The sequence below is a fragment of the Schizophyllum commune genome (assembly GCF_000143185.2).
Source record: "Schizophyllum commune H4-8 unplaced genomic scaffold SCHCOscaffold_10, whole genome shotgun sequence".
In the NCBI taxonomy this organism is placed as follows: Eukaryota; Fungi; Basidiomycota; class Agaricomycetes; order Agaricales; family Schizophyllaceae; genus Schizophyllum; species Schizophyllum commune.
Window position 1 is genome coordinate 653,767 of NW_026089547.1, and position 26,029 is coordinate 679,795.

Below are 26,029 nucleotides of genomic sequence, written 5' to 3' on the forward strand. Positions count from 1 at the left end.
AATCGGCTTTGGAGAGAGGATGGACGCGCCACATGGAAGCCGGGAGAAGGTGATAAGACGCATTTTGTGGACGTTTGGTTGTGGGTTAAGGGCGTTGAGCTAGTCCAAGTCCCATCGTGGAATAATGATATTGGTGCGGCTACATGGTAAACAAAGTACTGTAGGACGGAAGCAATAGACGATGAGGGCATGGGCGCCAATACCTGATGCAGCTGTAGATCGCTATCTGCAAGGGATATAATGAGTGACATTTCAGTCATCTCACTGTTTCGACCAAGAATGTGAAGGTGATTATTGGCCAGGTCAATGACGACAAGGCATACGGACAGAGGGCGCATTGCAAGATTATTACTAGCGTGCCGATCAGAGATTCATAGGGTATAGTGGAAACAGTTAATAGAAAGCAGCAGAAGCCCGTTCATCGAGAGCATGTGCGTGTGGCATCGCGAGCTGATAGCGGCGTTTGTGGCGAGGCGTATATTGAGTGAGAAATAGCGTAGTAGACGGCGTTCGCTGTCATATGGACGTGACTAGTATTCAAGAAGACATCTTTATACAGCCAAGCGCCCACGAAAGATGCGGAAGATATTCGCAGGCTTCGAGAGACGCCGGAGATGTGCTGAGAAGCAGGAGACTTCGCCGCTGCTGGTAAGTTCGGCGTAAACGGAGAAGTGGATAGTAGTCCGAGGACCGCTTGGATAGTCCAGGGCGTAGTGTGCTGTCACAGTGCACATGCAGATGTCCGTGATTGACCGAATGGCGATGGGGGGCGACTTGACGTCGACGATGGGGCGAGGAAAAGCTGAAACCTGACTTCAAAAGCTAGTAAGGATCGGGTTAGTAGCCAGTAAAGACTGTAAAGACTGAAGGTTGTCTTGAAGGAGCGCGAGCTTCCAGCAGAGAATCAGGGTGCAGTTTACGAGCGATGGTGGAAGTTTGGAGGAGCGTGGGAACCGCAAATTGCTTCCGGCCGATCTGACTCCGCGTTTTGGACTTGCCTAATGCGGCAAGTCAAGTGCCTCGCGTTTGTTCTTTGACGTCTCCGACTAGGCTATTTGGAGGTCTCCGAGTTCCTATGTCCTCGTTGAAGCTCGCGCTGTTGCGCTGGATGTCGAACTCTCCGGCGCCTGCTGAGGAGGATGGGGTCCAGCGAGGCAAGTCAAGCGCTGGAAGAAGCAGATGCGTGACGCGGCGGCGGAAGAGCGTCCATGCCGGCAAGCTCGAGGGGGAGCGCCAGACACGCGCAAACATCTGAGCATCTCGAGAAGCGCGTTTATTTGAAGGCTCGTTTGGCAGCTCCGCCCCCTCTCACCCTCCGCTTGCTCCCGCCCACCACCATCTTCCCCTTCGTCGTCGCCGTCGTCGCTGCCCGCCATGGTTGACTGGATGTCTGAAGCGGAGATCGCCCACGATAGCGGTGCGCGACGAGCTACCATCGCTGTTCGGCTGCTGATCCGAGTTGGGCGGCAGACGTATTCTCGAAGTTCATGCACGCACTGCTGGGGTTGTATCTGTGCGCATATACCCGGTTCTCTCGTCAGATTTTGCTCATGGAGCCTTGTGCAGGTGGGAGTGGGCGACCAGCTTGCCGTTCGACGTAGACTATGTGCGAGGAAAGCGCAAGTTCAAGTGGCCACTTGTGCGTCCTGTTCGCCCTCCCGACGCGCGTGAGCTGACGCGCCTTGCTCAGATATTCTACTTCTTGAACCGCTATTGCTTGTTGATGGCCTTGATCGGAATGTGAGCAGTGCAGAGCTTGGTGGACGCCCCGAAGCTAACAACACGCTCAGCGCAATAGCACTGAACGTCACAGAGTGCGTGCATGCCCTCTGTAGTACGCACTCGCCTCACGCGCTACTAGACGAGTTAACTGCCAGGGCTTGTACACTTTCAACCAAGTGCGTCCCTGCTGCGTCCTTGCCCCTGCTCGCGTCTAATCCTAGCTCCAGTGCTTTGGCAACGCAGCTATCGGTCTCGCTTCCATCAACCTAAGTCTTAGGACGTGCGTGCTTTTCTGACAATTCTACCTCTCGTACTAACCGAGCATGCAGAATGGCGATATGGAGCCAGAAATGGTACATCGTCGTACCTTTGGTCTGCATCATACTCGGTATGGCACGCCACGCGTCGTTCGCGCATGCACTTACTTTGCATGCCAGGCCACTGGTCGCTCCTCTTGCACGGAATCCTCCTCAAGGCGGTGTACGTCCCAGGCCAGGGGTGCGCTATCACACAGACGGACAGTAAAATTCTCGCCGCGACGTTTATCTACACGATGGCGTTCGACTTTACGGTGTTGTCGCTTACGGCGTGGAAGCTGATCTTCCCGGCGGGTGGTCGCAGCCGTCTTGTTTCTCTCATTTTCAACGATGGTAAGAGGGTTATGTTCACCTCGCGGTGCAATGATCTGACGCGATGATAGGCCTGATCTACTTCTTGGTCGCATTCATTGCAAACCTCATCGCCACGACGTTCATGCTACTGAACCTCAATCCCGTCATGGTACGTTTTGGTATATACTCGTTCCCCAACGTCACTCATGTCCTCCCAGTCCATCATCGCTAACGTACCGGCTGCCATCGCGTCGACTGTATGTGTTATCTTCTTTTAGTGCTCAGTACTTTCGTCCCTCTTCCCCATTTGTTTTCAATTCTGTTTGTCGTGTTTTCCGAATGCTGACGACACCTTAGATCGTCGCTTGCCGAGTTGTTCGCCGTCTGAACAAGTACAATGCCGAGGGGCCCGAAGTCTTTGCGTGCGTGTCGGATGTTGGTTCTGTGGGCGCATATGCGTCGTCGAGGAGCGCGTACGCGTCGGGCACTGGCACATATTTGCCGCCAGTGGGCCCGTACATATCGGTCGAGCGCGCGTATGCGGCCTCGATGGGCGCGTACGGGCCCTCTATGGGAACGCCCGCGTCACCCTCGAGCGCATATACGTCGCCTATGGACTCGTACGGAGTCAATGCGTCCCCCGTGGACGCGTACCCGCCGTCCCCGCTGAGCGCGTATGCCTCCACAGTCGAAGCCACCTCGAGTAAAAATAAGTTCTGACGTGAATATCATGTATAGTTCGACGACGCAAGGATCGACGCTGGCGTTCCGAACGCAGACAGGCGGGCAGCTGCAATCGAGGCCAAAGGTGAACACGCGGTTTTCGAAGTCGGAGGCGGGGATGCAGGTGAGTTGCACGTGTTTTTTTGGGGGCTCATTCTGGGTCTTCGATGTCGGTTTGGCTCGGGAGGTGCGGGTGGTTGGGTGAAGATTTACCTTGTTACGCGTACCATCTTGTTACACGCGCGATTGGGCGGGGATTGTGCGCGTAACAAGGGGAGGATGGGACTTCGTTTGGGTGGTGGCGTGGGGTTCTTTGCGAGGGCGTTGCGGGAAGGACCGCATTTGGAAGGAAATTGGGCATGCGTTTCGCATGGGAGTGGGCTTCGAAGGAGGATCTTCCTCGTCGTTGTCGCCACCTACAGCCGCTCGGGGCGAAACATCCGCGGGGTATAGGCCTCGCGGATGCTTCGTCCGCGAGCGGCTGTAGGCGTTGCACCTCACTCGTTTCCTTGTCCTTTCCCCTTCCTCTTCCTCTCAACGCCTCTTCTCATCGTTTCACTCTCTATCCTCTTTCTCGCCTCATATGCACGCCGCACCCGCTGACAAGCCCCTCCAGATGGACGTCCTCGAGACGCCGTCGACGTACGTGAACACGCCGACCACATATGTGAAGACGCCGGAGCCGAACAAGGACACGGACGACGATTCGTTTGTGGCGTACGATGCGATGGGGCGGATTGTGAAGGGCGGGTTTGACCCGGAGGCGCAGATTATCAGCGACGAGTTCAAGAGGCCGCCGTATTAGAAGGGGTAAGGTGGTACAGGGTGGCTACGTCCCTATCCGGCGGCAGGTGGAAGCTACAGTCGCGCAGGGAAGGCCCGGTTGCACGTGTTCACGCATTTTTTTATTTTTTCTTATGACCTCCACGATGTCTGTTTGCTCTCCTCATCCTCGCGTTATCCCAGGAGCATCTTCCTCATTCACGGTTATGAAAAGCTCATCCGCATCCAAACAGAGAATGTTCGCCTTATGGATTGTGTATTCTTGGTACTTGATTGTATAGTTACGGTTGTACGTGGTAGCATTGTACTTCATGAACTTCGCGGATTGACCGGACTGGTGTGGTGTGTTGGGAAGAACGAAGACTCGACTGGCGAGGCGGGGAGATTGAAGACTCGAGAGTTGTTTTGGGCGATGCACGGTGAGAGGATGAACAGATCTTTGCTGTGAGACGATGTACAATGCTTTGCTGTGAGATGATGTACAATTCTTCGCTTTGAGACGATGTACAGAGCCTTGCTGTAGCTATTGCGGCCACCGCGCAATCCACAGCCTGCACGCCGCTTTCCGGAGGGCGAGCGCCTCCTTGTCGAGCCCGCCGACCTCGAGGGTGCCGAGCCATTCGGGGTGGAGGAGGTCGGTGAGTTCGTGGCGTATAGTAGGTCCAGCGTCAGGCGGTTGTCGAGGTGAACCGCATGAGGTGTCTGCAGAGGACGACTGCGAGTCGGGTAGAGAGGATGACTGCGAGTCGGGCAAAGAGGACGACTGCGAGTCGGGTAGAGCCTCGTCGATGATGAGGCCGGCCTCGCGCGCGACGCGGACGAAGTTGGCGCAGACGGCGGGTTTGGTGTAGGTGCCGGCCTGGAGGAAGGGTGGATGAGCGACGCATCTCACAGAGAGCATGCAAAGGCGGAGGGAGCGTCGACGGGGCGAAGAAAGTCTCTTTGTAGAAGGTTGGTAGATGGTTCGTGGCAGGTTTGTGGAAGGTTTGTAAAAATAACAGCTCGAGCTGGATAGAGGCAGATCTGCGAGGCTAGGCAAAACACTCACCGCGACATAGACCCTCGCCTCGGGCGTGCGGGCGGAGAGCTTGGTGATGCTGGCCACCAGCGCGTCGTGCGCGTCGCCGAAGTGGAGGAGGTCGGAGAGGATGAGGGTGGTGTAGCCGGAGGTGTTGGGTGGGAGGAGGGCGCTGGGGAGGGGTGAGTTGGTGGTAATGGGAGAGGCAAGGCGGAGAGGAGAGAGATGGGGGAGGGGGGGAGAGGGGGTAGTGGCGATGAGGGAGAGGGTAGTGAGGGAGCAAGGGACGAAGAAGACGGTGTGTGCTGCACACTCACAGCAGATGCCCCACGTCCGTCCCCCACTCGTATCCGGCGCAGGTGAGTTTGCACCCCGGGGCGACGAGGTGCTGATTCCGGGCGACGTTGGCCTGGAGGTTGCCGAGGATGGTGGGGTCGGGGTGGTCGGTGACGACGATGAGGGATGATGCGGAGTCCTTTGAGTTGGGACTTGGAGTGGGTGAGCGCGTGCTCAGCAGTATTGAGGGCAAGCCGGTGCCAGCGCCGAGTTCAAGAACTGGCGGGGAGCATGTCGTCAGAAGCGGTCGGATGGAAGGAAGAAGCGGTTGAATGAAAGGAAGAAGCGGTCGAATGGAAGGCAGGAGCCAAAGACGCACCTGCCCGTCCATCAAGCGGTATCCTGCACCGTTCTATGAGCTCTGCGAGAAAGAGGGCCGGGGAAAAGAGGTGATCGGCCAGGAGGGTGTTGGCCTAGGTAAGGAGGGGCTGCGTGGGTTGGAGGGTTGGGTAGGGATGTGGGGGAGGGAGGCTTGCCTTGCCGGCCTTGGCTGCGACGGTCAGCCGGAGAGGGCCGTAGCGGATGCCGTCGTCATCGGGCGACTCGACGACGGGCTCGCCGCCGAGAAAGGCGAGGGCGTCGTTGAGGATGTCTTCGGAGGAGGTGGGGGGTGGGGGATGGGGTGCGGCCATGGTGCGCGGGCGGATGAGAGCGGCTAGTAGAACGCGATATCGGCGATCGATGCGATCGCGGAGGGTTCGCACGATGAGAAGCTGGGGAGCTCGTAGGCGGGCGTTTCGAGAGAGCGTGCGAGGCCATTGTATTCACTGGTGTTGCTCCCTCGCGGGGTCGCAGCCATACAAATCGAATTCCCATGGCGACTTCTGCGACGGCCCCGACTGGCTGAACCAAATGCGACGCAAGCGGCACGTCGCGTAGACGCGGACGTATACGACATGGGAAAACGCGCTGGAGGGTAAGGGGACTTGCGGCGGAGGGTGATTCTCGTCAATAAGCTGGGGGGAAGTGAAGGCGGAGAGGAGGCGGGGGAGGTTGAGGTCGATTGTGGACCAGGTGGTGCCGGAGTACTCGTCGGTGCGTTGCGGGAAGATGAGGGGGAGGTGGAGAAGAGGGAAAGGACCGACGGTGTCCAGGCGAGGCTCTCTCTAGTAGGAGTCATATGTCAGTAGATGAAGATGATTGCGAGAAGGGGAAACGCACCTGAAATGTCGAGAGCCGCACAACGCCCACTCGATTCGCCTGGTCCGCAACGCCGATCTCGAAGCTCCATTCCTTGCCGAGGTCGCGGGACTGCACGTGCACCCAAGGATGCTTCAATCCGAGGCCGCGAGGGTTACTAGGGGATAGGGAGTCTGGGGGACATTGAATGTAGGTCGTAGGGAGTGTCGGGGATTGGATGTGGAGGACGGTCTGAATAAGAGTCTTGCTGTCCTTGAGGCCTTCCTGGCCAGTGTGAATGGGGACGAGCTTCGCTGGCGCGGGGGGAGCAGGGATATTTGTGGTGTCGTTGAGCAGGTGGACGAAGGAGTCTTCGGGGAGGGTGGTGTCGTTCCTCGTTTCGAACAGCTGGAGAGGGAGAGAGCCGGTCGACGAGAACAAGGAAACAGTACTCGGCTGCACTAAGGAGGAAAACATGCTCTGGGACGCTGTTACCGTCAAAAACGTTACAAAGCTTTGGGGAGAAGGCTGAGATTCAGAAGCTGCGAAGCACATTAGCGCCCGTTCTCACCGGCCCGGGAGGGCCATGACACGTGGCACTGAGGATGTCGACGCGGGAACGCGCCTTGCTCCCAACTTTTGCGCGCCACCGTCAGATTTATTCCATAAACCATCCAGTCATCTGCTGTGCTCTGAATCTGCTTCTCGGGAACCCTTAGAAATCTTGACGCAACGCTTTACACACACCTCTGCTGGCACGAGTCTTGAGCGGCTCTATAGGCGATCTCTTGATCTGCACAGCAAGCTTCTGGATCTCATTGACACGGTATATCCTATTAACGTTATTCCAGGCTAGGGAGGTGCGCTAGACTATGCTTGCTGCTGCACTCTTACACTCAAGCTCGTCTACAGTGCGATAGCCCTTCTCCATGTCGGAATCTAAAGGCAGGAAAACCCCGCGACGACTGTTCTCTTTTGACTCTATCAAGACGGCGCGCACCAACGCGTCCGACACTGCGAGCCTCCCGGACGACGAGAGCCCGTCAAGATGGAAGCACAAGCAAGCTCCTTCAGCCAGCATGTATAGCCTGGAGGAGACTGCGGAATCGCCCAAGGACTTGACAACACCTACGAACAGCTACTTCCTACCTAGAAGACCGCAGTCGCCCAAGCGCCCGCGCGCGGACTCCCCTCATCGCGCTGGCTCGCCTCTGAGAGGGGAGCGGAAGCCGCCAACGCTGCCACAGGTCTCGCAGCTGCGGTCCTCGTCCCCCGACTCTGCGCAGTACCCGCGCTCACCGTCATCCGCTCGATGGGATCACATTCGACAGCACGTCCTGCCCACGCCGCGCTCGGCGTCGCCTACGCGCCCAAGTCGCCCTGCCTCTCCTCGCCGGCCATCCTCTCCGCATATACGAAGACCATCCTCACCTCTGCAGGCCAGCCGCTCGCAGCAGCCAGCTGCTAAGCCGTCGCGCCTCGCGCGTCTGGGCTTCCGGCAGGTCGTCGAGAGCGCGAAGGAGGCCGCGGTCGATGACAGCCGCCGCTTCGCCGCCGATATACATACGGCACTCGCCGCGTCGCTCGTACCGGAGAAGAGCGCGGGCGGAAGTAGGCTCGAGACGCACAGCGCGCCCGGCTCGACGCTCTACCTGCCCTTCATGTCCACGACATCACTCGCCTCGAGCGCACAGCAGCACAGCACCGAGCAGAGTAGCGACGCGGGTTTCGCGCGGCAGACCGTCAAGCCAATTCTGCAGGCTCTGACGGCGCACGCGATGCCGGGCACAGATGGGTATCCGCGCACTGTCGCGGTGCCGCTCGAAGGGCAGATACTGTCGGCGCTTCTGAAGCCGTTCCTGAGCACAGAGCGCGGGCAGGACCAGGAGCAGTGGTTCGCGCTGGAAGCGTTCCTGCTGATTACGGCGACGTGGCCGCCGCGGGACGAGGCGACGGCGGTGGAGCGGCTGTGCTGGTGCTGCAAGGCGGCGCTGCTGCCGTCCGCGTACCGCGACCGCGTCGTGGGCGCGCTCTGGCAGCTCGCGGGGCAGGGGCGCGGGCAGCAGGAGGACGTGGATGCAATGGGGTCCGCGCCACTGGGCTCGTATGCGCTGGAGACGCCGCACGCGGTGCAGACGTTTGTGCAGGCGCTGTTTGGGGTGCTGCCGAATCTGCACGCGGCGCAGTCGGGGAAGGTGATTGATACGGAGGAGAGTCGGCTGGCGAAGGATATTATCAAGGACGTGTTGGCGGGGGCGTGCGGGGAGGTCGACACGAATGCGGTGGAGGAGGCGTATGGGGCGCTGTATGTGAAGCAGGACAGTGTGGCGGAGGTGCATCGGGCGGTATGTTTGGAGGCGCTTGCAAAGTGTGTGGAGAACTCGAGCGAGGCGACGAGGAGGTGGCTGTTGCGGTATGGAATCGAGGTGAGTGTGAGCTCTGAACGATCGTGCTTGGAAGCTAACAACGCTGGCAGACGTACTGGCAACCGGAGGACTCGGCGGAGGCTCATCGCCCATTGCCGGCCATCATCCATGCGAGCAAGCTGAACACGTTCACCCGCGCGCTGTTGGCGATGGTAAACTCAGAGCCGACGTCGACTACCCTCTTGACCCCGGAAGGCAAGGTATCGGCCGCTCAGCTCGCCATGTACCACGTACAGCGCCGCGTCGTCGACGAGCTCGCTCGACTATCGGATACACTGGCGTCTGAGGCGCGCAGCAACGTTGTCCGCATCGCGTTCGAGTTGCTCTGCATTAGTGGCAGTCGGGAGCTGATGCAGTGGGCGGCGGAGCTTGTGGGGGCATGGCACGCGAATGCAGAGCTGCGTGTATCGGTCGAGACAACGATGAAGGATGTGGTCAGTACATACGCGGCTCTGAAAGTGTGTTGTGCATGCTGACAGATCGTGCATAGATTTCAAAGGACGATTGGCCGCGCGTGCTCGCCATCTTGAGCGCCGTTATGCGTGCGGCGCCGGAGCCAATGCGCAAGCCGCTTGCAACGTACTTCGTGCCCGTGCTGAACGATGTAGGCCTTCCCCCTGACTTATCATCGGTGCACAACTGACTGTTCCCCAGCGCCTCGTCGAGGACCCACCCGCCGCCAATAGTGCACCGCTGTCCGCGCTTCTCGACCTTCTCTCGCGCACGTACCCGCAGGTCTTCTTCAAGCCCCTCTTTGCATGTGCAGCAGCCACCCGCGAGCTGGCGGTAGCGCACCATCTCGCCGTCTTGCGTGCGGTGTCGAAGTTCGTGCCGGAGTTTTGGACGAGGGATGCGGAGATGGTTGCGGTGGCGCTGATGAGCGAGCCGGGTGGTAGGAAGGAGAGTGCGGGGGAGAGCGTGCAGAATGGGGAGGTACCGTGGGGTGTACCGAGGTTGGGGCAGACGGCGTTGATGGTGGAGGTGATCTCGCGGATACAGGAGGCGAGAAGGACGAGGGAGGTCGAGGTGAGTGAGGAGGATGTCGAAGACGTGGAGAGATGCTGATGGAATATTCTACAGGAGTCAGAGAACCCGTTCATGGACTCGTCGAAGTTTGTGATTGGGCTGGAGACTCGGCTGACTGTGCTCATTGAGGCGAAGGTGTGTGAGTGAGTTATGCTCAAGTGGAGCGTATCTGACTATGGAACAGGAGCAGAAAGCCTTGTTGCCCCCCATACAGCGAGTCCTGCTGTCGGTGTTGTTGCGTGAGTGTCGTCTGTACACTCGGTCGCTCAAACCGTGAGTGCAAAATCTTGTTTCCTAGTACTGTCCAATTTCACAACTGTTGCAGCGCGTCCTGGCTCTCCAAGTGCGTCTCCTGGTTCGTCAAGTACGAGACCGACGAAAGTGTTCGACAACGCACCGATGAGGAGGTCAAGGACTATGTTGAGCAGATCCGCGCGCTCTACATGGCCAGCGAGGCAGGCGCGAAGTTGGGACACTCACGGCGAAGCACAATGGTCCTGCACACGCGGTCGGGTAGCATGGACACTACGATCGATGGCGCGTCGGGGTTGCTGAAGGAGAAGGAGCAATTGTTGAGGTCGGTTGCGAAGGGCTTTGCGGCGCGCATCCTGAAGTTGCTGGTCACGATGGCTGTGTTGTTGTCGCGAGACCATGTAGAGAAAATCGGCACGTACCTGTGGGCGAATTATCTGGACGAGCGGGAGGCGCCCACGTTGGGACCTGTAATTGTCTTGTTCTCAGGATGATGACCATATTCTAACAGTTTACAGGCTTGTTTCCTCGTCATGCAATGTGCAGAGAAGGCTCCCAGGGATTTGATTGCGACCATTGAAGTTGATATGCAGAGGTGAGTATCTGGAAAAACCATGTAGCCTCCTCGCTGAGCATCTACTAGTTCGGACGAGTCGACACGCGTGTTGGCTGCTCGGCGCTTCGGTTTGCTCGTGAACTATCGCTTCCAGATCTTGTCCCAGCAAGTGATCATGGACCGTGCACATCGACCCTTCAAGCTTGCTCGGGGTCCTTTGCCTTTCGTTGCGGCAGATATCGGGTCGAACAAGTTCGTCCTGGAGACGAACGCGAGCGATGTCAAGGACGCGCTGCCCGCGGAGCTGAAGAAGCGATTGGCCGAGATCGGATGGGCGCAGGACGATTCGCCGGTCGACCAGCGGCTTGAGTGGGCGCAGACGCCGCTGTCCATACTGCCGAGTTATCAAGCAGATCGCTTCGACCTGACTGTAGATCGGGATGCGACACCGATGCCCTCGCCGAACAACAGTCCTGCTGCTTCGCCTCAGCGGCCGGGACAGGAACGTGGAAGGAGCGCATCTGATAGCAGCTCAATCTCGCCTATGTTGCTTCGCCGCAACTCGAGCACAGGTGGCCCAATACAGGGAGCCAAGCGTAGACCTGTGTTCGTACCCTCGCTTACGGGTGTCTTCCCGGACCTCGTTATGCTCGTATTCGATCCTAGCTTTGCCGTTGCATCTGCCGCACGCGCTGTTGTCCTTGATCTCATGCGCAACGATCCCGCTCTGCTTCTTCGCCCTCTACTCGACTTCTTCGTCGCGGAATCTCGGGATATGCCCCGTGCGACGACAACGCTGCGTGCCCTTCTTCATGTACACCAGCATACGCCACCCTCGCTTGCCTTCCAGCTCTTCAACAATATCATCGGCTACTTGAAGCACAATACGCGACATCTCCAAACCCAGGACCCTCTCAGTGATTTTGCGGCCGTGCTGGGCGTAGCAGCGAAGCTGGTCACACAGGTTAGCCGGTTGTCGATTCGCGAGATGCGAAGGGCGAAGATCGAGCCGTTTATGATACCCTCGGGTTCGCTTTGGTTTCCGCCATCTGCTCCAGCCGGTTACATGTTCCCGCGAGCTCCCAGTCACTACAACCCTTTCACGTACGACCCTGACTTGGTCCACATTACGACGATTCGTATTGCTCAGAATAGCCTCCTTCTATCCATGCTCAAACGGACGCCTCAGGATGTCCAGCTCGTTCGGAGGACCATGACGCGGCTCGTGCTACCGATAGACTCGACGCCGACCATCGAGCCACCGCCATTGGAGATGAAGGACTTTGTGCCAAGGAAGAGAGCGAAGGGGCAGCACTCTAAGAGCGCTGACGAGGTCACAATGGCCGCCTTATCGTCCATGCTTTCTCGCAGCTATGTCTTGCTCGTCGCGCAGATCTTCCGATGCCTTCCGCGTCATTTGAACGATCGCGAGGAATTGTCGGTGCTCATAGACGGTCTAAATCGTGTCCTGTTGGCGCATGGGGACGACATTGGTATACTGGCCCATACTCTGATCGGTACGCTGCTGCTATCGAACGAGTCACCGTGGAACTGATACTGCACGCAGCGTTCATGGTTGCGAGTACACGTTTCCGGCGGCTCTTCACGTCGGGAGGCGGGTACACCATGTTCATGCCTGCGCTTCTCAAAGTCTACGCCGAGAATGAGGTCAACAGCGGCATCCGTAGTGCGATTGACTACGCTGCAGATCGCTTCTGGGCCCTCCACCGTGAAGTGTTCATCTTCCAGACGCTCGACGTCATGTCGCATGTCTTGATGGTGCCCAAAGTCAATGCGACTTGGATTTGCGAGAACATCTTCCAGTTCTTCTGGACGCTGCACCAGGTTACGCCTCCGTCTCGGTCTACGGATGCGGCCGGTATCCACGACCAAAACAAGGAGCAAGAGCGCGAAGCCTTGCTCGTCTCGACTGCCGAGGAAACGCCACAAGCATTCCTTGCTGCTTTGCGCAACGACAATCAGCTGACAAAGGTCGATATCCCGGAAGAATTTGAGGCGAAGAAACCTCACATCGAGAACTTCATCCGTTTGTTTTTGACCGTCATCGCCCATGATCCTACGATCAGGAGAGCTGAGCAGTTTCTTCGCGCATTCCGGCATATGGCGTCCAGTCTATACGCGAGATCACATCCAGGGGCCGGTGCTGTGTTGCGAGATGGGATAGACGCGCTTAGCATGGTGCTGCTGAAGCTCACAAGCAAGGCAAAAGCCACGGAAGCTGCACAGCCCTCCACCACGACATCTCGCACAGGCGACGATTCGGATAGCATTGCATCTGCTGACGCCCTATTGGACTCTGCGCCCGTGCTGGACAACACGAAAGGCTCGAGCGACGTCCTGTCCATGCGCCTCGACTACCTCCATCTTGTCGTTGCATATGCAGAAGCTGGCGGCGATCTACCTTCGAGCACGATGCAACATGTTGTCGACGTCTTCCGTATCGTCATCCAGGACACGTCAGGCGACATACGTGATTCGGTTGCGCGAATCTTCTGCAGCTACACGAAAGCAATGCTCTGGCGAGATCAGCAAAGGACGGTGAAGGAGGTCATCGCGTTTCTCAAGGTGAACACCCCGATCATCAGCGCCTTCGCGGGCACCCTGGACTTCTCTGGCGTCTTCGACACTTTAGCTCACCTTGCATCTAATCCGCTCTACGCTAGCGACAAGCACTTCGCCCATATGGTCACGAACCAGGTGTGCGCGGCTGGTCTGGCTGCGTGCGAGCAGGCCGCTTCGCAGAACCTCCTCGTCACCTTGACTTTCCGAACCTCACTCATCAACCTGATCTCCAAGGTCGTGCATATGCAACACGCAGACGTACTGTGGGAGATCGAGCGATGTACGCCCAGTCATGACTTCCTTGCCCACATCGTCCTCCCGCTTGTGATGACTCTGCCAGCCGGACAAGGGCATCTGGGGGAGGCGCACTTAGGCCATGCGGGCAGCAACGCGATTCCGAGTGCTTGGATGCGACTGTTGGCGTATGCAATGACTGCCAAGCAGGTGACTTCTGGGCGCTCGAAGGTCGAACAGAAGCGACGCTCGCAGTCCTCTTCAACACCGCACGTCCCGACTTTTGTCTTCATACTACAGGTTATCAAAGTCATTGTCGTCCGTGCGGAGAGTATTCTGTCGAGCTCGCTTCCTGGTGTATGGAATCGGGTGGCAGCCTTCCTGATGTCGACTCTGGACGATGGTGATGCGGCCTTCGCCACCTCGTACCTACGCTCACCCACGCACTCTCCCTTGCATTCTCCGCGCGCCAGTCTCGAGGTCTACAACCCCATGTTCCAGTCAAATAACCCCTTCATGCAGGTCCCCGAGCGGCCCCGAACATTCAAGAGCCCTCGCGCCGTCGACTACGCCCTCTGGTCCTTCCTCGAGCTACTCGCCGTCTACCGCTCCCCGCTCCTCCTCCAGATGCGTCTCTTCATGCAGGAAAAGGTGCTCACCCTCAACCATGACCTCCGCGCGCAGCACGGCCCGGGCGGCGCGCGGGGCTCTCGACGCGTATCTTCCACCGCGTTTTCGAAGCCGCGTCGGCGCCTCTCAGGAATGCCATCGCCGGAGAATTCGCCCAAAATTGGCGCATACTCGTACCGCGGCTCGCGCGCGGGCCCAGGTTTCATGGAGGACCGCCAGGCGGGCTTCCATGGGTTGAATGACGGCGGCGGGGGCAACCCACGCATCGTGCACCTGGGCCCCGTGTCGCGCCCGCCATCGCCTTACGCGCGGCCGGCCTCGCCGAGCGCAGAAGCGTCGCGGGTGACGCGCATCGGGTCGATGGTGCTGGTGCGCGCGACGTATGAGCGGATCCGGGTCGTGCAGAGCGTGCTGGGGTACGACGAGGTGCTGCCGATGCCCGGGGACGCGGAGGAGGCGCCGGAGGTGCAGGTGACGACGTGGACGAGGGCACAGGCGCTGGAGGCGATTGCGAAGGAGACGCGATTGTTGATCGAGGAGTTTGATGAGACGTTTGGAGACGAGACGGTGCTGGTGGACGGGGATGTGTCGATGGGGGCGTAGTGCCAGGTGTGATCAGTGGATGTTGTCGGATACTGTATTGCTACGAATCTTTATCTGGATCGGACTGTCGGATACAAATACACTGTATAGGTCACTTAGTACTGGGCGAGCACTTTGTCAGATGTGTCTCGGTCATCTCTGGTACTCAGCACACATAAATTACTTGCTTTTTCGAATTGTGAACTCGAGTGTGTCAGGTCGCGGACCTCTCCCCTCCTTGCCCATGCGCAAGATTGACCATCATTATTTTCCAAGACTGATTAACCACATGGGGTATGCTACTGCCTATCCACCCTACCTAGTCCCGAGGGTATATAAAGCGAGTGAGTGGCGCGAGGCCCAAGATGCACAACCCATCCAAAAAAGCACAAACCCATACCAACATTCGACAAGCAGCCATTCCCCTTTCACACACTTTCTCGCGCACAACTACCATCACCCTTGCACCCTAAACCAACATCGCCACCACCGCCCCGCCCACCGCGACCAGCCCCAGCGTCAGATCCATCGACGTGCCCCCCACCATCATCGTCCGCCCCGCGCCATTCAGCAACGTCGAGTGATTGCTCATCGCCACGCTCGGCGTGCTCGCGTTCGACTCGTAGATGTACGACGTGTCGTTCGCCGAGCGCGTCTCCGGGTCGGCGCACTTGACGGACACGGACTTGACGAGCGCGTAGAAGTGGCCGGCGGAGGTGTAGTCGGGGTCGTCCCAGTTGATCATGCCTGGGAGTGGGCGTGTTAGTGGGCGGGAGGTGAGGTGGGCGGTTGGCGGAGTGAACGGGAGGTGAAGTGGGCAATCCGTGGAGTGAGCAGGTGCATCGCCAGCGACACAGGTTGAGGCACGATGCAGGAGAAGGTGATAATAGAGAGCATGTTACGCACCTCCCGCCCACTGCACGGTCCCCTCCGGCATCGAGTCGATGCCCGCGGGCCAGAGGCTGAGCTGGATGCGCGAGGGCGTGTTCGGGAACTGGCTCCCGCCGTTGCCGTCGACGAAGTCGGAGGCCTGGACCGTGCGCACTGCGTTCCCGTCGATGGAGAAGGTGATGTGGTCGGGCTGCCAGTCGATCTGAGGCGAGCGGGTGAGTAAAGCAAGATATTTTGGGCGGAGGACAGTAGAAGCTGAATGGGAATAAAGAAGAAAGGCAGCGTACCGTGTACGCATGGTAATTCTCGAAAGTATCGGAGAGGTCCTTTTGTGTCGCGCCGTGCGTGGAGTCAGCTGCATAGACCGTCAGTGGGGATATTTGTTGCGTACACGGGGCCCGACTCACGGATAACACCCTGCCAGAAGAAGTTGGACTGCGCCTCGGTCGTCGCGCCACCGGGGAACTCCCAGTCAATCTCGTCCTTGATGTCGCTCATGGTGATGAACGCGGTCACGACGCCGCCCCATTTGCCGGTTTTCACTGAACAGGGGCGTTGAGTCTCCACAAGCATCGTGCCGGGGCAAGCGGCATGGGCTGGCAACATGTGGGAGCCCTGGCAAGAGTACTCACGATTCGCGGTGACGGTCCCGTAGTGCATGTACCGCGTGGACGAGATGCGTGTCCCGCCGTTGTCCTCGGTGAGGATCATGGCGAGCTCGCCGCCGGTCTGGTTCGTGTTGAAGATGGAGCCCTTGTCGACGACCCAGTCTGCGGAGGTGACGCGTTATTACTGAGGCGAGCTGGGCAAAAGGATGGAGGCAGCAATGACGCACCATACTCAGTCGCGTTGCCGTCGAATTGGGTCGAGTTGGAGAGGATGCGGTCGTTGTTCGGGAAGGAGTACTGTGTGGCGAGGTATTGAGGAGGAGCGCCGTGTGTCGGAGAGGCGGCAGGCAGATGTCGGGTATTGAAGAGAGAAGGAAGGAAGAGCGCAGCGTTAGCGGCACGTGAAGCGGTCGAGCTAGTGCGATCACGAACCTCCGCATCCTGGCACAAGGGCATCGGCTTGCACGAGTCGAGCGTGTTCGACGCGAAGGGGTTGCAGCCGCCGAGGCAGAACTAAGGGCGGGTTCAGCGTCATGGGCCTCCGCTGGGCCAACCACGTACGTGACCATCCCCGCAGAAGCCGTATTCGCCTGCACGCCTTGCGTCAGCTTTCCTCTTCTTCTGGCCTGGGGCACGAAGTCACTCACTGCAGCACGGCGCGGACGCTGGGCAGGGCGACGTCGCGTTGCTATACGTCTACGTTAGCTGGATAGATGTCCCGGGCAACTCGATCAACGCACCAAGCCGTCGCCTGCACCTGCGCGACGCGCTGTGCGATGAGCGCGACCAAGAGAGCAGTGTAGAGCATCGAAGTGAAGGTGGTTCAGAAAGAGGGTGAGAGGTAAAGGATCGAAGGGCAGGCGTCGTTCAGGTCAGGTCAGGGCAAAGTGTCGTTCGGGACAGAAGGCTAAATGTCGGTCGAGACAAGTAGCCAAGTATCGCTAAGGGCACAGAGCCAAGAAATTATCGCTTAGGGGAGAAAACCAAGGACCAAGGGGCCAAGGAGAGACAGTTTGGCGACTGTGAACGGGGAGAAGACGGCCGCGGAAACCAAGAGCGTAACGGCCATGCGCCGCGCCCTCCAATGATCATCCCATCACCGGCGCTTGTCGCCTCCTCGGACACGTGCGAGGGCAAGTATAGCAGGCTCGCCCTGATACATATCATCCTACATACCAGTGATCAATCTTCCACAAAGAGGGAAAGGTTTATGGGCACAGAGCCAATAACTTGCAGTGTACAGAGCCGGGAACATGCAGTGTACGGATAGGAAGAGTGTGTATGCGTGCGCGATGATACTAAAGGATCCATCGATCCATTCCACCCTAAAAACCCATAATGATGTACTGCAGCAAGGTAAGTTCACGGCAGGGTCTTGGAGCAGACGACTCGCCTGAACGATGCAAGTGTTGGACGATGCAGTGATACTGAACGGTGTGGACAATGCTGAGGTGCTTGACGGGAAGAGACAGCGCAATGTTGATTAACAGAGCGTGATGATGAAGGGAATGCCAAGTAGAAAGCGAGAGCAGCCATAGCGATGTGTGTAGACGTAACATGAAAGCCATTATCCAGACCAGATAAAGAGGGCGAAAGCATAGCGATGTGCGAAGTGCAGGCGAGAGCGATGTTGAGAACCTTGTAAAGCGATGTCGATAGCGTCGAAAAGCGAAGTCGGAAGTGACGAGTACACGAGTGAGATCGAGAACGAGCGACAGGCGGGAGGTGAGGAGGCAGAGCCGCTGGCGTGTACGCAGACGTTGCCGAACTATACTGGAATCGAATATCGAGGACGCGGTAGCCGATAACCGCCTCAGAACCCAGCATACCCCGCAGGCATCGGCGCCGTGAACGCAGGATACACAAACTGGCCGCCTTGCGTAGGGAGCACCGGCATGCGTCTGTCGATAATCATCAGCCTGCAATTCACTCCCAAGCATCCACTAACGTGACTCCAACGCAGAGACGCCGAAGAAAACTCAAGCGGAGGGTCGGGATACGCACCTGAAATAATCATTCCCCATCGCCCCATCCTGCTGAGCGACCAAATCGTGCGGCGAGACCAGATCGTGCGGCGAGACCAGATAGTGCGGCGCGTTGTAGAAGAGGCCGGAGGGTGCTGGGGCGGTGGCAGTAGGCCCGTGCCACGCTGGGGCAGTAGGACCGTGCCATCCGTGCGGGCACGGAGATGAACTATTCGTGCATGACGAGTGGGATCCCGGAGTTGGCGTGTGCGAGCCTACGGACGACGAGTGCGAGCCCACGGACGACGAGTGCGAGCCCACCGCCGGCGACCCTCCACCCACACCTGCCGCGCCTCCGCCCCCACCTGCCGCGCCGCCCCCCGCACAAGGCAAACCTCCACCCACACACGCCGTCCCGCACCCCACGAACGAGGGCGACATCGCGTTCGCGTACATCGCCGACGGATGAACGTACGCGAACGGCATATGCGGAGACGAGAGCAGCTTGGGCGACGACGAAAGCAGGTTGGGCGACGAGGTCATGTACGGCGAGGACGACGACAGGTACGGCGAGGACGAGGACGAGGTCAGGTACGGCGAGGACGAGATGTGCGGCGAGGAAGTCAGGTGAGGCGAGGAGGGTAAGCGCGGCGACGACGTGTAGCTCTTCGGGAGCTTGCGCCCTCCGTCGAAGCGTCCGCCGCCGTGGCCCTCGAGTCTGCCGCCATAGCCCTCGAGTCTGCCGCCGTGACCTCCCAATCGCCCGCCATATCCCTCCATCCGCGTGGAATACCCGTCATAACGCGGCGAAAATCCGTCGTGCGTCTCTCCTCCGACCGGCGCAACAGGACGCAAATACTGCACTTCGAGGGAGAATTGCGCATAGGACTGTCCCTTGAGCGTCTTGTATGCGTCTTCGGCTTCGGCGGCGTGCTGGTACTCGACGAGAACGGTGGTCGTGGACTCCTGCGAGGCATTGCTCCCATTAGCGTGCGCTGGGTCGACATTCTCCTTCTCCTCAGTGCCGTGTTTCGAGAGGGCAGAAGCTTGGAGGTCCGGATTGCTGAGGGAAGACGCCGGGGTACAGGTGAGCGAGGACGCCTGGTTAGAACTGAGGACGGAGGTCTGGGTCGCAAGTGTGGAGCCCGTCTTGATGACCTGCAGATTCTTGATGGTACCGAAGGGACAGAGGAGAGGCCGCAGATCCGCCGCTGAGGAGAACAGAACACTGGGCAGATTCGTGACGAGGATCGTCGCAGTAGAAGTCAAGCTGAGCTCGTGGGCGGAGAGGTCGGAAGTGTCTTGAGCGGGAGAGCGTCCGGACAAAGCAGCTACAGGCGACGCAGCGTGAGGCATAGTCGGAGAGACAATAGAGTTCATCGAGCGACAGCGAGAGTCGCCAAGGGGCTTGAGAGCGGGTTCCATCGCCTCGAAAGGAGCAGCGACGGGCTTGAAGCCGTCGTCCGGGGCGTCGTTCTCGGCATCGCCGGGAATTGAGGAGCTGCGGGAGTCCGGGTTGTCGGCCATGAACATGGCTCGGTCACCACCGTCAAGAAAGCCTGCAGAAGTCAGCACCGGGATTTATTCGGGCCAGCATACATACCTTGCGAGCGCTGGACGACAGCCCAGGAAATGTCGAGCGTATGGCCTCTGGAGGAGGAAGGGTAAGCACCTCCTATACAAGATGTCATCGATACGTACTTGATTTGCGTGCGCGACAGATTCACCATGGCATTCTTCGCCTCTTCGTGGGTGGACATGACCACGAAGCCCCTGCGTCGCGATGCGTTGTCGACGGTGGCGAGAATCACACAGTGGGCGACCGTTCCGTACTTGGAAAAGATTGTGGTGAACTCGGACCTGAGGCAACGCATGTGAGGAACACGAATAAAAACTGAAGATCCTGCGTACTTCGTGAGGGCAAAAGGAAGGCCCAAGACATAGAGGTTACGGCGCATATCCGGGTACTTTGACTGCATCGATGGCCCATCGGTAGAGGGCCCGCGAGTGACGATCCTGTAAATGATGCTATCAGCATATATGCAGTATTTGCATGGCCACCGACACACACAGTGCCGTCCCGGAGACAGTATAGCCGTTCATGCAGAGGGCTTTCCTGAAAAAGTATGATTAATGGCTGAAGGCGGATATATGCACACGCACTTGGCGGCGTCTCGATCTTGGAAGGAAAGTTGCATGATGGTGTTGCCGGAGGCATCCTTTTGCTCTTCTACGGTTCGCACTGTGCCTGCGAAAGATCTGGTCAGTACTTCCTCCGCGCAAGTCCAGCAAACTCACCTATCAGGGCGCTGAAGAGGGCCAAAATCTCCTGTCTGTCGACTGGAGGAGGCAGATACGCCCATTTTCATCAGAACATCGCATCGCTGCCCGTCGTCGCCTCACCATCCTTCGGTATGTTCTCGACCTTGACGAAATGGGACTCGGAATTGAATTTGAAGACTGAACGAGGCGGTGGGACCTTCGAAATGTCGTGAATCATGCTGATGGGATTGACTATGTTGTTCTCATGAAACCAAGAAGCGAGCGAAGCAAATGAGCGAGCAGCAACGGGGAGCAAGCAAGAATGAAGAGGTCCGGGACAAGGAGCGTTCGGCAGACGCCGGGCGGGAGATGCACAAAGACAAGACGCGGGGACAAACATTGAAACAACGCGGTCACGCGCCACCCGCTCGCGACGTTGGAATAGCGAATTCGTGCAAACTCCCGGGGAACACCCCTTCGAAGTATTCGATTTCCTCCAGGAAAAAAGCCAAGTCATGTCTTCGATGCCTCTCTATCGAATGGTGCCAATTTGACTGGGCTTTGTGGGCAGAACGAGTGTAGATGTCGGAAGAGAACGCCAACACGTGGCCTGTCAATGATGCCATCAAGCTCAGTTCGGCGCTCTGTCCCAGCTTTCACCCTCATTCCCTCTCCATTTTCCGCCACAAAAGAACCACCATCCGAAAGCTAGACATCGAATTCACCCCCTTACCTCTCCCGAAAGGAAACGACCCGATAGAAGGGGCGTTCACCGGGAGTCTGCGCGGATTCACGGAAATCACCCAGTGTGATACAATAGTCGCTGCCACCCCGACGACTCGGGGACGCTGTTGACACTCTCATTGCTCGCTGAAGGGCGACGTCGATGGGCATCACTGGCCTTCTCCCCGTGCTCAAGTCGATCCAGACGACGAGGAAGCTATCCGACTTTGCGGGACAGACGATCGCGGTCGACGGATATGTATGGCTGCACCGGGGCGTGTACAACTGCTCGGTCGAGCTCGCGACGGGGAAGGAGACACACAAGTGCGTGACGAACCCACTCTGATACCAGCGGGCCACTGACCTCGCGTAGATACATCGACTACTTCATGCATCGAGTGCGGATGCTGAGGCACAACGGCGTCGAGCCGTACATCGTCTTCGACGGGGGGCCACTTCCGGCGAAGAAGGGGACGGAGAATGAGCGCAGGCAGAAGCGGGAGGAGAGCCTGGCGCGCGCAAACATGCTCGCCGCGCAGGGCAAGCACTCGCAGGCGAGGGACCACTACCTCAAATGCGTGGACGTCACCCCCGAGATGGCATACCAGGTCATCAAGGTGCGTGGCGCATAATAGGACCCAGAAACACTAGCTAAATCCCCTCCTAGGCACTTCGCGTCGAGAACGTCAAGTACGTCGTCGCGCCCTACGAGGCCGACGCGCAGATGGCCTTCCTCGAGCGCACCGGCGCCGTGCACGCCATCCTCACCGAGGACTCCGACCTCCTCGTCTTCGGCTGCAAGAACGTCCTCTTCAAGCTCGACCACGCCCAGTGCACCGTCGTCTCCATCTCCCGCTCCGACTTCGCCTCTGTCACCGCCTGCGACGGCGTGTCCCTCGTCGGCTGGACGGACGCGCAATTTCGCACCATGGCGATCCTCAGCGGCTGCGACTACCTGCCCAGCATACCCGGTATTGGGCTGAAGACGGCGGCGGTGTACGTGCGGAAGCACAAGACAGCGGAGCAGTGCGTGAAGGCCATCGCAAGGGAGGGGAAGAAGAGGATACCGATGGGGTATGTGTCGCAGTTTAAGCTGGCGGAGCAGTGCTTCCTCCACCAGCGCGTGTACGACCCAGCTCGCGAGGCGCTGGTACACCTGACGGATGTCGGGGATGATTGGACGGAGGAAGCGGACTTGTACGTGGGACCGTAAGTGACCTCACCAGCACCACACCTGGGATTCGATATTCCCCGGCGCGTACTGCACGAATAACGTGAGTATATTCTGAGTAAGGGATCAATAAACGCGGCAGGTCCATCCAAGGAGCATATCGATGCCCAGCCAATTGGAGGCCGTACCGATCAATGTGTCGCCCAAAAGAACACAATGAGCCCGCCGCGTTTGTTGACCCTTTATTCAGAATATACTCACGTTATTCGTGCAGTATGCGCCGGGGAATATCGAAATCCGGTCGTGTGGTGCAGATCAAACTTTTTGCTAAATCAATGTTCAGGAATATTCCCCCGGATATCGCAAAGGGTATTGCTCACGGCGAGCTCGATCCGGAGACGCATCTCCCTGTGAGGGATGTCTACCCAAAGTTCGCCCCACGGCCACTCAAGACCCTCGACCTCAACATCATCGAGAAGTCGAGCATCAGCAAGGGCAAAGGTAAGGCTGTCGCGCCCCTAAAGAGTGCCACCCCAAAGTCGGGTGGCATTCTCGACTTTTTTGGTTAGTCGATGTCCTAGCATTAGTCGTGATTCTTTACTGACTCGCGTGTAGGACCCAACGCTGTTATACCTCATGAGAGCTCGCGAAGCAAGTCGCCCATCAAGGTCAAGCCGCGCTCGATTGGGAAGAACAGCGGAAAGCGTACGCTAGCGGAGGTGATGGATGCGGAGACGAGCCAAAAGAAGGCACGGATGGAGGAGAAGGAGCAGGAACCTCCCGTCGGGCTGTCGAAGTATTTCCGTTCTTCGACGCCGACATGTGCGCAGACTCCGAGACCGGAATCAGCGCGCGACTCTAGGTCGAGGCCGCCAGACAAGGAGAACGTGCAGCCTCGGGCGTCGACTTCGAAGGAGCCTGCTGACGACTTCGACTCCGTAGTCGCGCATCCGGCGGACGAGGAGATGGAGGATGTATCCGAAGGGGAAGGCGTAGATCAGGAAGACGGGTACATCTCGCCTGCGCAGTACGACTGCATGGACGCGGCAGACCTATCGTCACCCACGCGACCGCGACGAACAGATGACTTCGACGACGAAGACGAAGAGGACTTTGGCGTAGAGCCCGTGTCCAGTCCGGTCGCACACTTAAAGCGCCGTCACTCGCTACCTCATCCGCGAGTCGCCTTCCCCGCCATCGCCAAGCGTACGCCTATCAATCTGGAGGAGAGGCCCTTCTCTCGAAGGGAATCTGCGCCGGTTGCATCATCCTCGCGTAGGACGGTCGTTGGAGGGCCGAGTCTGGAAGACATTATCACAGATGAGCCAAGCAGCGACATCGATGGGTTCGACGACGATCCTGGGTCGGGGAATACGTCCTCAGATGCGCCGCCGACACCTTCGCCGGAGACGCCGCAGCAGGTTGGCGAGACGCGGGTGCTGCTGGTCGATGATGACGGCGAGGGCCAGAGGTCCGCGGCCTTCGAAGCCGTGGCGAAGGGGTGGCGCGAGAAGTGGGCGCACGGCGGGCGAGTGAGTAGTATACTGGTCCGCCGCGAGACGACGGTGACGCCGCAGGGCCGCCGGACGCCGCTGCCTGCGCGCCCGCCGCGCGACCCCGGCTCTGTCCCGAGAAGCTCGAGTAAGCTCGTACGGCGCAACGCGCTGCCCCTACAACGCACCGCCGTCCGGGTGGACAGCCCCGCCTCTGGGAGCCGGTTGGACAGGTTTAGGTTTGCTCTGGGCCCCGAAGTTCGTCCTCAGGATGGGGCTGACTCCACCGCCGGGTGTACTTGACTTAACGCGGGGAGACGTAGATCATAACTTCCTTATATAGACCGCTGTACATCAACTGCATCATGTCAGGGGACCATGCTGCGCGCATCGTACCCAGGCTATCTGCGTCCATCTATCGTACGAAGGCTTTCTCTTAATTGCATTGAATGGGCTGGAAGGCCTTGCGGCGAGCTTGGGGGACGGCAAACCGAGGGATTGGCTGCATGAGGCCGCACGGGCTATACAAACGGGCTAGCATAGTGGCAAGGAGTACCGGATACCACGTTAGGTCATTTTGCGGTCATTTGCCTGAGATGGACGATTGGAAGTAGCTATGCGGCGACCTATATGCCGTGATTTGGCGCGAGCGGAAATCCTTCGCCCTTGCCTCCTGCCGCTGTCCTCACGATGTTTTCGCGAGTGTGATGCCTTCGGAGGACGATAGCCAATCGGGGGCGCGTAGTGATTCGACGTCGTCTGGCCAGGCGATGGACGAGGGAGTTGATGTGGGGAGCGATGGGAATACTCAGGGCACGTCCTCGAGGCCCTCCAAGCAACACCCTTGCCCGAACTGCGGTAAGGTGTTCAGTCGGTGGGTACAATCCCGAGTGCTCGTCCCTCTCCGTGCTCACGCCCATCAGCCCAAGCAGTCTCAAGACGCACATGAACACGCATACAGGCGACAAACGTACGTGCATCCTACCCAACTATACTACACAAGATAATAACCCTCGTCCCACAAGCCTTCAAATGCGGCTTCCCCGGCTGCGACATGGCCTTCGCTGCCACCTCCAACGCGCGGCGGCACCGCCGCCTGCACGGCGATGCATTCTTTCGCAAGTACAAGCCGGAGAAGGAGATTGAGTTCTGCAACCCCGTCGTGCATGATGTGCGGGACCCGCTCATGGACAGTCCGACGCGCGCGAACGGGAAGGGCTTGAAGTGGATGCCGGCGAAGGTGCCGAAGGAGCACGTCTCGCGCAAGATTGACCTCAAGTCCGGCCAGGCGTCGGCTGGGGCGTCGCGGCACGTGTATATGGCCAATCTGAAGGGTTGATTGGGTGAGTTCGTCGTGCCATCGCGTTCAGTAGCGCAGTGCTAACCAGCTTGCTCGTTTCCTTTCAGATGTGCAGACTCGGTGGGTCGCGTGTTGTGGCATGACTGCAGGGTGGCAATGAGTGCTTCAGGTTCTCGTATATTTGATTTGGCTTTGAACTGTTCAGCATTGCACGTACGTGACACGAGGATTTGCGAGATATAAACCATATTTTCCTCCATGGCCTGCGCTCCGACCGCGATTCACTCCTTGACGTGCCCAGCGTCAAAAGTACAAAGCCTTGTTCACGACGGTGATGGGCGCGTCCAGCAGCTCGGCGGCCGCTGTTTCCAAGGAACTCGAGTGTCCCCGCGGTGGATAGCGCGCATACGAGTCTGATATGCAAACGTCAGGAAGAGCGCCCGACATTACGACCTCGCGTACCTGTTATCGTAGTGGCGCTGGAAAAGGCGGGCTGGCCAAAGAGCGCCAGGGCAAGGTACGTGAAGTAGGTGAGGAGGACCAGTACAATGGTGTACGACGGCAGCAGCAACGCCCATTCGCTTCAAGACGTTAGCGACATCGGAGGGATTGCGCTAGTCAGATTTACCGGTTTGGGTACCAGTCAATCCCGAGATATACAATGGCAGAGTCAGGTAAGAGTGCCCACAGGAGGAAGAGAACGAAGAGCAGGTAGGTCGAAGTCCAGGCGACGAAACCGTAAAATTCAGGAGCCCGGCTATGTTCGTGAGCGGGATAAGATGCCAAAGGAGCGGCGCCGGACGTGCTTCTCAGTCGCCCCATTGCTGAGCCCCTACTCCAGCTGAAGCCAGTAATACGTTAAAAAGGGCGAGGAAAAGACGGTGAATGTCGACCGCAAGATGCCAAACGGAGGCAAACGTGGCCAAGTTGAGATTTCGGTACTCGCCGATACGCACGTGGGCGCCGCAGAGTCGCCACCATAACTTGCCTCTTCTCCACCACCATAAACACAACCA

The 26,029-nt window shown here is 58.5% G+C and overlaps 13 protein-coding genes across 13 annotated transcripts; 6 read left to right on the top strand and 7 right to left on the bottom strand.

Annotated features, from left to right (window-relative positions):
- Nucleotides 1-1,076: 1,076 nt before the first annotated feature.
- SCHCODRAFT_02636549 (uncharacterized protein) lies at nt 1,077-4,228 on the top strand. Its single transcript, XM_003028998.2, has 14 exons — nt 1,077-1,417; nt 1,471-1,513; nt 1,567-1,639; nt 1,691-1,740; nt 1,791-1,814; nt 1,862-1,898; nt 1,950-2,002; nt 2,052-2,110; nt 2,160-2,372; nt 2,423-2,502; nt 2,552-2,590; nt 2,691-2,755; nt 3,072-3,180; nt 3,673-4,228. Exons 1-14 carry the CDS (start codon nt 1,375-1,377, stop codon nt 3,859-3,861), a joined length of 1,077 nt encoding a protein of 358 aa, XP_003029044.1. The 5' UTR covers nt 1,077-1,374; the 3' UTR covers nt 3,862-4,228.
- Nucleotides 4,229-4,362: 134 nt separating this feature from the next.
- On the bottom strand, nt 4,363-5,524 carry SCHCODRAFT_02513060 (uncharacterized protein; the record flags this gene model as incomplete). The annotated part of the gene is made up of 3 exons (XM_003028680.2): nt 4,363-4,698; nt 4,888-5,029; nt 5,175-5,524. The coding sequence occupies 3 exons, from the start codon at nt 5,522-5,524 to the stop codon at nt 4,363-4,365; spliced, it is 828 nt and encodes a 275-aa protein (XP_003028726.1).
- Nucleotides 5,525-5,585: 61 nt separating this feature from the next.
- On the bottom strand, nt 5,586-6,833 carry SCHCODRAFT_02636554 (uncharacterized protein). Its single transcript, XM_050345922.1, has 2 exons — nt 6,355-6,833; nt 5,586-6,299 (listed from the first exon to the last, which is right to left on the bottom strand). The coding sequence occupies exons 1-2, from the start codon at nt 6,787-6,789 to the stop codon at nt 5,958-5,960; spliced, it is 777 nt and encodes a 258-aa protein (XP_050198457.1). The 5' UTR covers nt 6,790-6,833; the 3' UTR covers nt 5,586-5,957.
- A 367-nt stretch (nt 6,834-7,200) lies between these two features.
- On the top strand, nt 7,201-9,174 carry SCHCODRAFT_02052700 (uncharacterized protein). Its single transcript, XM_050341630.1, has one exon. The coding sequence runs from the start codon at nt 7,242-7,244 to the stop codon at nt 8,859-8,861; it is 1,620 nt and encodes a 539-aa protein (XP_050198458.1). The 5' UTR covers nt 7,201-7,241; the 3' UTR covers nt 8,862-9,174.
- SCHCODRAFT_011981 (uncharacterized protein) lies at nt 8,929-9,850 on the bottom strand. The gene is made up of 4 exons (XM_003028678.1): nt 9,819-9,850; nt 9,393-9,764; nt 9,229-9,342; nt 8,929-9,172 (listed from the first exon to the last, which is right to left on the bottom strand). The coding sequence occupies exons 1-4, from the start codon at nt 9,836-9,838 to the stop codon at nt 8,950-8,952; spliced, it is 729 nt and encodes a 242-aa protein (XP_003028724.1). The 5' UTR covers nt 9,839-9,850; the 3' UTR covers nt 8,929-8,949.
- Nucleotides 9,837-14,622, top strand: SCHCODRAFT_02512179 (uncharacterized protein; the record flags this gene model as incomplete). The annotated part of the gene is made up of 6 exons (XM_003028997.2): nt 9,837-9,899; nt 9,949-10,037; nt 10,090-10,486; nt 10,535-10,611; nt 10,660-12,089; nt 12,140-14,622. 6 exons carry the CDS (start codon nt 9,837-9,839, stop codon nt 14,620-14,622), a joined length of 4,539 nt encoding a protein of 1,512 aa, XP_003029043.1.
- Nucleotides 14,623-14,846: 224 nt separating this feature from the next.
- Nucleotides 14,847-17,151, bottom strand: SCHCODRAFT_02636561 (glycoside hydrolase family 16 protein). Its single transcript, XM_003028677.2, has 10 exons — nt 16,841-17,151; nt 16,748-16,788; nt 16,662-16,690; nt 16,533-16,613; nt 16,328-16,397; nt 16,125-16,262; nt 15,900-16,034; nt 15,780-15,847; nt 15,508-15,694; nt 14,847-15,348 (listed from the first exon to the last, which is right to left on the bottom strand). Exons 1-10 carry the CDS (start codon nt 16,906-16,908, stop codon nt 15,071-15,073), a joined length of 1,095 nt encoding a protein of 364 aa, XP_003028723.2. The 5' UTR covers nt 16,909-17,151; the 3' UTR covers nt 14,847-15,070.
- Nucleotides 17,152-17,309: 158 nt separating this feature from the next.
- On the bottom strand, nt 17,310-18,141 carry SCHCODRAFT_01039218 (uncharacterized protein). Its single transcript, XM_050340911.1, has one exon. The coding sequence runs from the start codon at nt 17,925-17,927 to the stop codon at nt 17,463-17,465; it is 465 nt and encodes a 154-aa protein (XP_050198459.1). The 5' UTR covers nt 17,928-18,141; the 3' UTR covers nt 17,310-17,462.
- Nucleotides 17,697-20,710, bottom strand: SCHCODRAFT_02052729 (uncharacterized protein). Its single transcript, XM_050341631.1, has 8 exons — nt 20,468-20,710; nt 20,363-20,404; nt 20,228-20,312; nt 20,136-20,180; nt 19,976-20,080; nt 19,766-19,924; nt 19,668-19,714; nt 17,697-19,623 (listed from the first exon to the last, which is right to left on the bottom strand). Exons 1-8 carry the CDS (start codon nt 20,562-20,564, stop codon nt 18,080-18,082), a joined length of 2,124 nt encoding a protein of 707 aa, XP_050198460.1. The 5' UTR covers nt 20,565-20,710; the 3' UTR covers nt 17,697-18,079.
- Nucleotides 20,711-20,972: 262 nt separating this feature from the next.
- On the top strand, nt 20,973-23,237 carry SCHCODRAFT_02052819 (PIN domain-like protein). Its single transcript, XM_003028996.2, has 5 exons — nt 20,973-21,373; nt 21,423-21,666; nt 21,717-22,258; nt 22,564-22,721; nt 22,873-23,237. The coding sequence occupies exons 1-5, from the start codon at nt 21,213-21,215 to the stop codon at nt 22,932-22,934; spliced, it is 1,167 nt and encodes a 388-aa protein (XP_003029042.2). The 5' UTR covers nt 20,973-21,212; the 3' UTR covers nt 22,935-23,237.
- Nucleotides 22,943-24,016, top strand: SCHCODRAFT_02513776 (uncharacterized protein; the record flags this gene model as incomplete). The annotated part of the gene is made up of 1 exon (XM_050343300.1): nt 22,943-24,016. One exon carries the CDS (start codon nt 22,943-22,945, stop codon nt 24,014-24,016), a length of 1,074 nt encoding a protein of 357 aa, XP_050198461.1.
- Nucleotides 24,017-24,420: 404 nt separating this feature from the next.
- Nucleotides 24,421-25,052, top strand: SCHCODRAFT_02551069 (uncharacterized protein; the record flags this gene model as incomplete). Its single annotated transcript, XM_050343675.1, has 3 exons — nt 24,421-24,587; nt 24,637-24,683; nt 24,739-25,052. The coding sequence occupies 3 exons, from the start codon at nt 24,421-24,423 to the stop codon at nt 25,050-25,052; spliced, it is 528 nt and encodes a 175-aa protein (XP_050198462.1).
- A 65-nt stretch (nt 25,053-25,117) lies between these two features.
- On the bottom strand, nt 25,118-25,901 carry SCHCODRAFT_02636571 (PIG-P). Its single transcript, XM_003028675.2, has 4 exons — nt 25,642-25,901; nt 25,476-25,594; nt 25,259-25,426; nt 25,118-25,203 (listed from the first exon to the last, which is right to left on the bottom strand). Exons 1-3 carry the CDS (start codon nt 25,833-25,835, stop codon nt 25,317-25,319), a joined length of 423 nt encoding a protein of 140 aa, XP_003028721.1. The 5' UTR covers nt 25,836-25,901; the 3' UTR covers nt 25,118-25,203; nt 25,259-25,316.
- Between the last annotated feature and the right edge of the window lie 128 nt (nt 25,902-26,029).

Excerpts from the sequence above, each read along its gene's own strand:
- SCHCODRAFT_02636554 (XM_050345922.1), bottom strand. The coding sequence starts at position 6,789 with ATGTTTTCCTCCTTAGTGCAGCCGAGTACTGTTTCCTTGTTCTCGTCG. Across the intron at positions 6,300-6,354 it reads TGCGGCTCTCGACATTTCAG|AGAGAGCCTCGCCTGGACAC; the intron begins GTGCGTTTCCCC and ends GACTCCTACTAG.
- SCHCODRAFT_011981 (XM_003028678.1), bottom strand. The coding sequence starts at position 9,838 with ATGAACGGGTTCTCTGACTC. Across the intron at positions 9,343-9,392 it reads GGTGGGTCCTCGACGAGGCG|ATCGTTCAGCACGGGCACGA; the intron begins CTGGGGAACAGT and ends GGGAAGGCCTAC. Across the intron at positions 9,173-9,228 it reads GGCCAATCGTCCTTTGAAAT|CACATCCTTCATCGTTGTCT; the intron begins CTATGCACGATC and ends GTATGTACTGAC.
- SCHCODRAFT_02052729 (XM_050341631.1), bottom strand. The coding sequence starts at position 20,564 with ATGATTCACGACATTTCGAAGGTCCCACCGCCTCGTTCAGTCTTCAAA. Across the intron at positions 20,405-20,467 it reads CGAGAACATACCGAAGGATG|TCGACAGACAGGAGATTTTG; the intron begins GTGAGGCGACGA and ends TGCCTCCTCCAG. Across the intron at positions 20,181-20,227 it reads CAAGATCGAGACGCCGCCAA|GAAAGCCCTCTGCATGAACG; the intron begins GTGCGTGTGCAT and ends ATACTTTTTCAG.
- SCHCODRAFT_02636549 (XM_003028998.2), top strand. The coding sequence starts at position 1,375 with ATGGTTGACTGGATGTCTGAAGCGGAGATCGCCCACGATAGCG. Across the intron at positions 1,640-1,690 it reads GCAAGTTCAAGTGGCCACTT|ATATTCTACTTCTTGAACCG; the intron begins GTGCGTCCTGTT and ends CGCCTTGCTCAG. Across the intron at positions 2,003-2,051 it reads ATCAACCTAAGTCTTAGGAC|AATGGCGATATGGAGCCAGA; the intron begins GTGCGTGCTTTT and ends CCGAGCATGCAG.
- SCHCODRAFT_02052819 (XM_003028996.2), top strand. The coding sequence starts at position 21,213 with ATGGGCATCACTGGCCTTCTCCCCGTGCTCAAGTCGATCCAGACGACG. Across the intron at positions 21,667-21,716 it reads TGGCATACCAGGTCATCAAG|GCACTTCGCGTCGAGAACGT; the intron begins GTGCGTGGCGCA and ends ATCCCCTCCTAG. Across the intron at positions 22,722-22,872 it reads GAGCATCAGCAAGGGCAAAG|CAAGTCGCCCATCAAGGTCA; the intron begins GTAAGGCTGTCG and ends GAGCTCGCGAAG.
- SCHCODRAFT_02636571 (XM_003028675.2), bottom strand. The coding sequence starts at position 25,835 with ATGGGGCGACTGAGAAGCACGTCCGGCGCCGCTCCTTTGGCATCTTAT. Across the intron at positions 25,595-25,641 it reads ATTGACTGGTACCCAAACCG|CGAATGGGCGTTGCTGCTGC; the intron begins GTAAATCTGACT and ends AACGTCTTGAAG. Across the intron at positions 25,427-25,475 it reads CAGCGCCACTACGATAACAG|ACTCGTATGCGCGCTATCCA; the intron begins GTACGCGAGGTC and ends TTTGCATATCAG.
- SCHCODRAFT_02052700 (XM_050341630.1), top strand. The coding sequence starts at position 7,242 with ATGTCGGAATCTAAAGGCAGGAAAACCCCGCGACGACTGTTCTCTTTT.
- SCHCODRAFT_02636561 (XM_003028677.2), bottom strand. The coding sequence starts at position 16,908 with ATGCTCTACACTGCTCTCTTGGTCGCGCTCATCGCACAGCGCGTCGCG. Across the intron at positions 16,691-16,747 it reads AGCGTCCGCGCCGTGCTGCA|GCGAATACGGCTTCTGCGGG; the intron begins GTGAGTGACTTC and ends CAAGGCGTGCAG. Across the intron at positions 16,398-16,532 it reads CCTTGTGCCAGGATGCGGAG|TACTCCTTCCCGAACAACGA; the intron begins GTTCGTGATCGC and ends CTCGCCACACAG.
- SCHCODRAFT_01039218 (XM_050340911.1), bottom strand. The coding sequence starts at position 17,927 with ATGCTGGGTTCTGAGGCGGTTATCGGCTACCGCGTCCTCGATATTCGA.